The 10,889-nt window shown below is 49.1% G+C and overlaps 1 protein-coding gene across 1 annotated transcript; it reads right to left on the reverse strand.

Moving 5' to 3' along the window:
• Nucleotides 1-397: 397 nt before the first annotated feature.
• Nucleotides 398-1,745, reverse strand: LOC149463629 (uncharacterized). The gene is made up of 2 exons (XM_089675327.1): nt 1,555-1,745; nt 398-1,255 (listed from the first exon to the last, which is right to left on the reverse strand). The coding sequence occupies exons 1-2, from the start codon at nt 1,743-1,745 to the stop codon at nt 496-498; spliced, it is 951 nt and encodes a 316-aa protein (XP_089531453.1). The 3' UTR covers nt 398-495.
• Between the last annotated feature and the right edge of the window lie 9,144 nt (nt 1,746-10,889).

Genomic DNA, 10,889 nt, shown 5'->3' on the forward strand with positions numbered 1-10,889 from the left:
CCATTCTTCCCTATTCGCTACGGGCATTTCTTGACTACTGCACCATAGATAGGCTTGTCCACTCCTACTTCCACCATTGCCTATCCATACCACTCCAAACCCCCCCTTTAACCAAATAAACTTTACAAAAACATGACACCATTTTGGAGTAAATGGCCAACATGGCCTTTTATTAACAACTTCACATTTTACATACATCAACCGTTCCTTAACGGAAACCAAAGAATTGTTGTTGGTCTTCAAAGGCACCCACAAACGATCCAAAATGCACCTGCGGACAACCCTATACACTAGGCCTCCAGCCGCAACCAACCAGCTCGGAGACAACCATACCGTCCGCAGTGCAGCACCACCACCTTCCAGTTAAACCTTGGTTAACTTGGAATATCCACCGGGCCCCCCATACCACGGATGGGGTCCCACACCATTGTTTTCCTTCCAAGATGAGAACCGCCTCCAAAGACCAACAACCGCCACAGCACGCTGGGTAAGCCCTTACCCATGCGTGCCACGCCACAAACGAACCGCCCGTAGTATGCCGTCCTGCAGCTCCAGGGACCACAAATCCGTGCCCACCGCATTCAAATGCACTCCATCACTGCGAAGGTACCGCCAAGTATCCACCTCCAACTCCACATGCCGAACCACCAATCCTCCATTACGACTAAAAAAGCGCCCCACCTCCCGGTTGACCTTAATCCTGGCCTTGTTGAGCCACTCCACCGACCGCGCCAAGCGCCAAGAAGTGCGGGCGACCATGTCAGACCACACCACCACCATCCCCGGAAACTCACGCCGCAACTGAAGAAAATCCAGCTTGACATCTCTAACCAGCTCCCGCATGGACCTACCCCCCAAATCGTTGCCACCCGCGTGAATCACCAACACATCCGGTGGCCTATCCAGCCGCGCAAAACGCCGCACCTCTGGCACAACACGACTCCACAACATGCCCGGCACACCTAACCAGCGGACACAAACCTCCCGTCTATCCAACCCCAGCTGCCTGCCATTGGGCCGAACATCAGCCCGCCTGGCCCCCCAAAACACATACGAGTGACCCAGGATCCACACCAGGCACACCGCTCCACCTGAAAGAAAAGAAACAATACCGCCAGAACAATACAGCACAGGGACAGAACCGCAACAACCTCCCACAACCCAAACAAACAAAACACAGGACCGCCCACTAAGCCCGCAACAAATGCGGCCGAACGTACAGGCGAAATCTCTGGGAATCCCACCTACCAATGCGCTTCACTACATCCTCCGACAGCCCCCACCTGGCCGCCTCCGTAGCAGCCCCTATCCGAAACGAGTGCGAAGCATACAAAGACGCATCCAAACCAGCAGCCGTCAAACACCGGCGAAAAACCGCCACAAATTGAAAACGCGTCAAAGGGGATCCATCAACATGCCTGAAAAAGGACCCCCACCCCCCAGGGCGACGGGACAAAAATTCCCGAACCGCCTGAACAGGGCCCACCAGTGAACCCGGAAGAGCGAAAAAACGCACCTTCGCACCCCTGCCCAATTGATCCGTCTTAGACCGACGGACCAGAACCCGCCGTCGCCACCGCCAACCGGCGGCAGAACACCCGACCCATCGGCAGGATCCGACAAGCGAAATTAAGTTTTCCCAACAATGACTGCAAGGGCCGCAGCTGAATTTTACGCTTCCCCTGAACCGCACGAATTTCACCCTGAAGGGCCAACAGCTTCTCTTCCGGCAGCCGGCACTCCATTGCGCCAGAATCCAAAACGATGCCCAAGAAAGTCATCACCGAAGCCGGACCCTCCGTCTTGTCAGCCGCCAAAGGAATCCCGAAACGGTCAGCAACATGCTGCAACGTAGCAAGCAAAACCGCGCACACCCCAGAAGCCGGCGGACCCACGCAAAGAAAATCATCCAAATAATGGATGACCGAATTCACCCCTGAAACATCCCGAACCACCCACTCCACGAACGAACTGAACTTTTCAAACAACGCACAAGAGATAGAACACCCCATGGGCAAACACCTATCAACGTAAAACGCGCCCTGCCAACGGCAACCCAAAAAACGAAAACTGTCCGGATGAACCGGCAACAGCCGGAACGCCGACTCAATGTCGGACTTCGCCATGAGGGCACCGCGCCCATACCGACGAACCCAGAACACTGCCGCATCAAAGGACGTGTAAGACACCGAACACGACTCCGGATCTATAGCGTCATTCACCGACCCCCCCTTAGGGAAGGACAGGTGGTGAATTAACCGAAACGCATGCGGCTCCTTCTTAGGCACAACCCCCAAGGGAGAAACCACCAGATCCGCAAACGGAGCACAAGGAAACGGACCACCCATACGACCCAACCCCACTTCCTTCCGCAACTTAGCCGAAACCACCTCAGCATGCTGCAAGGCCGACCGTAAATTCCGAGCTAAGGGGGGGACCAAAGTCAAAGTACAGGGGATGCGAAAACCCTCCGAAAAACCTGCCGCCAGCAGCACCGCCGCAGCCCGATCAGGATATCTATTTAAGAAAGGCTCCATCCTTTCCACCCGCACCGGCGTCGTCCCTCTTACCCGCAGGCTCTCCGGGAGGGCCTCTACCCCGCCTGAAACAACGCGAGAAAGGATGGGATCCACCGCACCCGGAACACTCGTGCCGAAACCTACAGGACCCTCCAAAACGACAAGTGCCCTCCTGGAACTGCCAGCAGAAACCCCTATGCTTGGCGGCCGATTGTCCCGGGAAAAACGAACCACCGGCCCCGCCCTGAAAAAACGGACCAGGAGCCCTCGGCGGCGCCATGAGCCGCATCCAGAGGCCAATGTCCTTGTGGTCCCAACGCAAAGATGGGCGAACAGCCCTCCGCTGCCTAAACTGCTCATCGTACCGAAGCCACGCAGACCCGCCGTAAACCCTGTGAGCCTCAATAATGGCGTCCAGGTAACAGAACAACGCCGAGCAATGCTCCGGAGCTTTCTCCCCAATGACACTGGCCATGATTGCGAAAGCCTGCAACCAATTCGCAAAAGTACGGGGGATAAGCCGAAAACGCCGCCGCTCCGCATCCTCCCGTCTACCGTCATCAACCCGGGACCCATCAAACGGAAAACGCTCCAAAGGCAAGAGCGTGAATATGTCCACATACTCCCCGTTCCAAATTTGTTCCCGCACGGCCGACTGCAAATGCGCACCCAAGGGGCCCTCAAAACACACATACACTTCCCCCTTTGCAGAGTCCGCCACGCCGACAGGTCCGGACACCCCCGAACCTTCCCCCAAAACCGCGGAAGGAACCGCAGAACCCATAATCCCAGACTCCGCGGAAACCACCCCAGGCCCAGAACTAAGCGGAGAAGAGACCCCCAGGCCCCGCACTACCCCGCTGTCCCGTCCCGGAACCGCGAGCCCGTCCCCACCTGCCGGCGGGAGCCACGCAGAAACAGGCCCAGGGGTCCCAACACCCCCCGCCGCACCAAGTCCCGCAAACCGGAAAGTACCTCCCCGAGACCCCCACCAAAACCAGACAGGGGAACGCCGCCAACGAACGCCGCCGAGGCCGCACCCACCAGGGCTCCCGCAACGCAGAAGAAAAGGAGACAGACACAGGAACAGGTAACTCACCAGGCTGCCCAGGAGATGCCCCATCAGCCGCGCGCTCCCGCTCCAGCGATGAAGAGCGACGAGCCGTCGCCCCCGCATCGGGTTCCGACAGCTCGCCCTCCGACCTCTCGTCCACCGCTCGACGTCCGGATGGCCTCCCGGTCCCAGGAGCCACGGGTCCCGCAGGGTTGTGCCGCTCCCGACTCCGCCTCTGGGCACCAGCCATGCCTGTCGCCGGCCCTGGGCTCCGTCCAGCAGCACTCCCAGCTGCACTCCGCCCAGCGCTGCACGTCTTCTTCCGTCTTCTGGGAGCCCCGGCTCCCGACTGTCCAGGGGGCCCACCAGCTGCATCAGGGGACAGCCCAGCAGCCGCAGCTGACCGCCTCCCACGCCGAGCTCCCTCCCTGACAGGTACTATGTCAGCGGAGGAGCCGGTAAATGCACTCCCTCTCCTGCCTCCACGCCGCGCGGGCGGGGGGGAGGGACTACCCCGCGAAACCCCGCCCGCCAAGCTCACTTCACGTCCTCCTCTCCGTGCGGGCGGGGGGGAGGGGCCACTCGGCGAAACCCCGCCCACCGAACTCACTCCACGGCCTCCTCTCCGTGCTGGCGGGGCGGAGGGGCCACTCGGCGAAACCTCGCCCGCCGAGCACACTCCACGTCCTCCTCTCCGTGCGGGCGGGGGGGAGGTGCCACTCGACGAAACCCCGCCTGCCGAGCTCCGCCATCGCCGGGGATTCCTCCCGGCACCGCCGCTAGCAGAGGCCAGTGAGCGCCCTGCCAGCGGGGCCGGAGGGTCCCGAGGGGGGCTCCCAATGCGGCGCTGAGCTCCATGAAGCTCTGGTCCTTGCACCCATCCAGCTGCACTGACGCCCCTTCCGCAGCAACCCCCACCCTACGGTGCCACAGACACCTCCTACACTCCACATCTGCCAATCCCGTAATTCCCAATCCATTCCCCACCCCTTGGAGCTAAATGTTTAACCCTTTCCGTTCCCTACCACTCTGGGCCTAGTCATGTATGCCCTGCGCTATTTCCATTCTTCCCTATTCGCTACGGGCATTTCTCTTCAGGCAATTGGAAGTGTGGAATCCAGTTGCAGGTGCAGAGCAACCGATTTTGGATCCTCAGAGAATTTTGATTCACCATTACAGATGACACGCAATTTAGCAGGGTATAGAAGAGCAAAATGGATGTTGTTTTCAGATAGTCGCTTGCAGATTGGGATGAATTCTTTGCATTTTTGTGTGACAGAGGCTGAAGAGTCTTGAAATATGAGAATATGATTCCTATCAATTCAGAGTTCTTTAAGCTTCCTGTAGGCAGATAGGATGGCTTCTTTATCTGTAAAGTGGAAGTATTTGGCTATAACAGGTCTAGGTCTATTGTTAGGCCCCTGCTTTTCTGGACCCAGACAATGTGCCCTTTCTATATTGCAAGTTGGACAGGTGGCAAGATTTAAGGGCGTCATTAGTTCAACCATGAGATTATGTAGTAGGTTTGTCCCTTTTTATGACTCAGGGATGCCGATAAAGTGCAGGTTGGACCTTGGGTTTCGGTCTTCAAGATCCTCCAGTATGTCTCCCATTGTGGCAATGAGTAGTGATTAGGCTTTAACTTTATTTTGTAAAACAAGGAGTTGGTCTTCCAAGTTGCTCACACGCTGTTCATGTTCTTGGATTCAGTTAGTATTAGAAGTGATATTTTCCAATGCTGTTTCAATTGATTTTTGTAGAAATGCAATTTTTTATCAAAGTAAGGCAAGAGTATTTTAGGCACCTCATCCCCCATAGTTTTGAAATTTGTTGGAAGAGAATTAGTTGCATTGTCTTGAGAACAATCATCCAGTAGATCTGAGTGAGGACTCAGTGGAAATGAGTGAGAAGAGGTAGAAAGTTCAGTGGCATCTCCTTGAGTTGGGCGCCTTTGTTTTGGTTTAGCAGCAGTTTTTGTCGCTGTGGTTGGAGTGTTTTTGCCAAGATATTTCTCCATTGCTCTGTTTTGAAGTGGAAGTGGGATGCTGAGAGAGCTCGTGTCCACTGTGGGTAGAAAGCAAAAGAACAGGTGTTCTTAGGTGGTATGTAATGTTCATAAGTGGTGAGAAGAAGTGACTTGTAGAGGGGCACGGACTTCCAGGGAAGTTTGCAGACTATAATATGTACTCGAGGTGGTATGAGAGGAAGGAAAACAGGTGAAAATTGAGTAGGAATGTTTTTTTATGATATTGGTGTTTAATAAGACTGTGAAGGTAGTAGCAGATCAGCTGGAAAGATACTATTTGTTCCAATATTGAGTCCAGTGGTACTGATTTATGAGAGTTCTGTTCAAACTGTAATCTGAGGTACCCCAATTAGCTCTGTATCTCTGTAGGGACATCAAGCAGACAGTAACTGAGCAGTTGAATGGAAGGCTCTGAGTTATGGAGTGAACAGGCTTGATGAAAGCACTATGGAGGGTGCAGTAATGTAGATCAGCAGGCAGTAAACATCTTTATTCAGATAATATTTGCTTATCCTGGAGCAAAATTAAACACATTAAATTACTGAAGTGAAGGTGATGTGATTGTGAGTAAAGGTGATGTCATTATGCCAACTGAGCATAGGATACACAATGAGCGAGAACAGAACTGTGTTGGAACCAGATCGCATTCTGTGTTTGCATTTTACATGAGTGTTGGTGAGCTTATCAATGTGGGTGTTGAATTCTTTTTGCTGTTTTAACTTAAAAAAATGTTAATATAAGTGTCAGGAATGGACTCGCCAATGGTGGTGGGACTCATCTGCCGTGTGGGCTGCAGTACCAGGGCTGGCCAGCGGGTGCTCTCAGCAACCAGAAGCTCACTCCTGCAGTCAGCCATCACCTGAGGCTGATTGCAGGAGGTGTAATTAAGGAATGGCCAGACCTGCAGTCAGTGCCTTGGTGTATGTTTCCCATGAGCCCCTGTACCTGTATCCTGTCTGCTTCCTGTCTGATTCCTGATTCTGCTTTGATCCTGACTCTGAATGAACTCCGCCTGTCCTGACCCCGGCTATTCCTGACCACTCTCCAGCCTGCTCCTTTGGTACCTTGTCTGCCTGATTGTTCCTGACCTGGCCCGTCTGACTACTCTCTGCCTGCTCCTTTGTGTCTTGTCTGCCCGATGGTTCCTGACCCGGCCTGCCTGACCACTCCACCTCACCAGCCCTGACTGCTCTTGTCTGTGTACATTCCGTTATCAGTTGGAGGTTTGGTTTTGTTATATTGTGCGTGTTATATTTGTGTATAACCCTTAATAAATTATATTGTTACACCATACTTGAGCCTGCGTTTCCCTGTGTCAGTTCACACATCTCTGGTCTTACCGGGAGCCCTGACAATAAGGATGCTTTATTATTTTATCTTCAGTGATATTGCCTGGGGAGTCAGAAGATCTACACTGACAGTGAGAGGTGATATAGACCTATTAAAGTTAAAGGTCCTACTTTTAAGGTGCGAACACATGCAAGGGTAGTGTGATACAAAGGTGGAGGAGGTAAATTAATTTAAAGGAGTGGTGGTTGTAGTGCACACAAAAGAGTTAAAAAGAATGGACTCAAGTTTTGCTTAAATTTGTAAAGTTTTTGGATTTAAGCATGTACAATTTTTTATTTCAATTGAGAAAAACACTTAATGGTATACACTTTTATCACCTAGCACTATAAATATTATTTTTTACTGGTTTACATTGAATATGGATAATTGTATATCTGAGCTACAGTATTAGATCAGGTGATATTAGAATAGATAATGGCACACTTTATTAGTGATTAGAGTTTACAAATGTCAGTTTATGCAGCAAAGTAAAAGCACAGCAGACAAGGTGGTGGAGGCCTAACCAGACTTCTCACATACAATGAGTTCCTGTTGAGGACAGTTTCTGTTAGAATGTGGCGGCCACATGTTACCGTCACCGTGGAAGAGCTGGAGATTACTGTTTCCCACGCCTCTACCTGAGCCTGCTACTACAAGGGAAGACTTTTCTTCTTTTTGACATCAGAGTGATAAAATGGCACTATTCAGCAGTACAGCTACCCACACACCAGATAATTGTTTTAAAAAAAGTGTGTTATTTCAAGTCATACATTTGAAGACATTTAGTAAAAAGAATCCTCAAAATAGGTTGACCAGGTTAAAGAAAATTGATTTGTTAAGCTGGAGATTTTTGTTTTTTCGTCACATAAGGGGTATTTTTTTCACATGTCTGTCTAATGTCTCTGTCTAATGGCAAATGGATGGTCACATGCAATGCACTTTTTACTTACATAACTATGGTAGATGGAACTAATTTACTCAACTGTATGGCCATCTTTAACTTAAACCATATCTCTAAATTCCAACAAAAACCAGGCCATAATTAAAGTGGAACACACGGCTCAGTGTACAACTTTGGCATTTGTCAGGGTGAATGAGCTCCTGTGCATGCACAGGAGTTACATGATCTTGGTTCAGCCAATCAAGATGTCTGAAGATCCTGTACCCAGAAGATGACCAGGCAACAGAAGCTCATGGCTTAGTAAATGTAAAGAGAAAAAGATCACCACTACTCTCGACCAGCCCAGGTGAGTAAATGATAAGAAGCGGCCTCAGCCTACATGTCTCCACCAAACCACACACCTGAAAGTGTGCAGGTGGGATGAAACACATTAAGACAGGCACTTTCGATCATGTATGCCATTTCCTGGAAGTGAAACACACGCCACTTCTGATATCAAAGCAATGGTGGGCTCTTTTCCGTTTGCTGAGTTGCTCTGGACATGTTTGGTGGTGGTATAGGCACCATAATATGTGATTGGAACTAGTTTTATTTTGTTGTTGGATTTAAATAAACAAGTTGTGGCTCAATTAATTATTTTCTGTGGTATTGTCCCCCCTTAATTGGAACGATATAGCTGAAGAGCTGGTTTGGAGATTTGAGATCTCTTGGCTGGTGATGGGCGGAGAGAAAAAAGGTGCATATTGACCCACTTGAGAAAAAAGGGGTCAATATCTTGTAGCGAGTGCAAGTCTATGTGGGGGCATTAAGGTGGCACCGGATGGGCAAGGGTTGCACGCGGTCCAAGTCTTTGAGCACAGGTTTTTGTCACAGTGGAATATGAGACCTATTCATCTAATTTAGAGGACACTGTTGTATTTATTCAATTTCCTTGCTTATATGTGTGGCATTCATTATCATTGCAGTTCTTTGCACATAGCACTTTAAATATTACCACTTTATTGTGTATAGTTGCACATGTGGATACAAACAAGTTGATTAGTGACAATAGCACTGCTCAACAATTCAGAATTTGATGTAATGGCCATAGCAGCCTTTTATTACAAACCTAAAAAAAAATCTAAACAAGGTTCTAGATCACAATAAACCGAACAATGAAACATTTACCTCAGAATCCAATTACATTTACATTTAGTCACATCAAACTACTTTTGGGACGATTTTCCAAAATTGACTGTTATACCACCTGTTCCATGTTAATCCAGGTCACTTCAGGTTGACCATACTGAAGAGAAGTTTTATTGTCACCTTACATGCTTGAATTGGTGGATGGCACCGCCATACAATCATAGAAGAATAAGGATGTGCAACAGCACATCTTGATAGTGATAACCTTGTCTTTTAATCACATAAAGCAATGGGCATCACAAGCCAGCATTTTGGAATCCTTTTTTAAGGAGAGTGAGTGGATCCTGTGAGATCCTGAAACATTGGTTTATGATGCCTGTTGCTTATTAATATATCAAAGCGTGCTCTTGAAGATCCTTATTTTCACACCGAGGAGAGGACACCATATCCAAAATGGATCGCTGACCATTTCTTATCCCTACCAACTAACCACCTTCAAAGACCCTGGATCACCAAAATACCTTTTCCCATCAGAAGGCACAGTACAGATCTTAGTGGTCAGTATCAGTTTCTCTAAGGACGACGTCACCCTAGTGATCCTGAAGTAAGCAAAAAAAAAACAATCAGGCGAAGGAGCTATGCTTTAGAAACAAATGAGTAGTTGATTTGCTGCTATCAACAGAATCAGATAATATATATAAAAAAGGCACATTGTATTGGAACACATAGTCACAGAATCCTTTGCTTTCTAGACTCTCTAATAAAGACATTCTGAGATCCCCTAACATGAGCTCAGTCTGTAGGACTACATGAATGTAACACAACGGTCTTGTAGAGAAGAAGGGAGGGTTATGGGGACTATCGTCAACTCCCTCTAATGCCTTTCACATTCTTAAACAGAATATTAAACCACATCTCAGCAAGACGTGTTAATAATAGCACAGGACCCTCACGAACATCATTTAAATTGTCAAGAAGAGGCTGATTAATGCGCCGTCCAGGGTGACTGGGTATACACGGGAAGATATGACAGAATGTCTCCCTAATGACTTCTTAAAATGCCTTAATTTGCAAAATTGACCGAAAGGTTTGGCGACAGGAGTTGGGGAAGTGACAAGCAATAAAAGACGAAGTGCTGAAATCATAGGTGATGTCGATTCTGGATATGGGAAAATGGAAAACTAAAAGGATGTATTTGGAAAAGGACAGCTGGTCCATCAAAAGCTATTAAATTGCAGGGGTATTAGCCAGAGCGGCGTCTCGATGATTCTTGCAAATCGCCATTACCATCACTTAGCGGAGAACCGTGCTAAGCCCTATTTATATCTGTACTGGCCACATAACATCATCTCAGTGCAATGTCGGAATACACAGCAATGCCTTCAGCAGAAGAAAATTCAGAGACTATCAGTGAAATGTTCTGGTGACATTGCTTTTAGACGATTGGCGTCAACGGCCTTTATCAGCTTTAAGAAGCATGCAAGTAATTTCCTGCATTGCATCAAATTTACTAAGAGGTCTTGAATAAATTTGTCAGTCCTTAAGGTAGACCTTGTTAAGTCCAAATAGAGGCTGTGCTCCTTACAGTGCTCAATCTTGTAAGGATGGGTAGTCAAAGTTAATGGCATGGATAGTGCTTTGCCAGAACCAAATGCAAAGATGTAAAGTCAGCAAAGTCAACAGTACTCCAAATGAATGCATTTCACGAATGTTTGTTGTGATGACAGTATCACATTAGATATAAGAAACTGATGTTTCGGACCTTGCAGGGTCCCTTTCTGAAGGCAACATAGTGACACTATGTTGCCTTCAGAAAGGGACCTTGCAAGGCCCTGAAACATCTGTACCCCTTCCCCAATATCTCTGTGCCCTTCCAGCACATGTCTGTACCCAGCACACTTTGTAGCAAACCCCCCCCCCCCTTCCTCAGCA

Source organism: Staurois parvus, unplaced genomic scaffold (genome assembly GCF_062004578.1).
Source record: "Staurois parvus isolate SC_StPar_1 unplaced genomic scaffold, SC_StPar_1.0 ptg000154l, whole genome shotgun sequence".
Lineage (NCBI taxonomy): Eukaryota > Metazoa > Chordata > Amphibia > Anura > Ranidae > Staurois > Staurois parvus.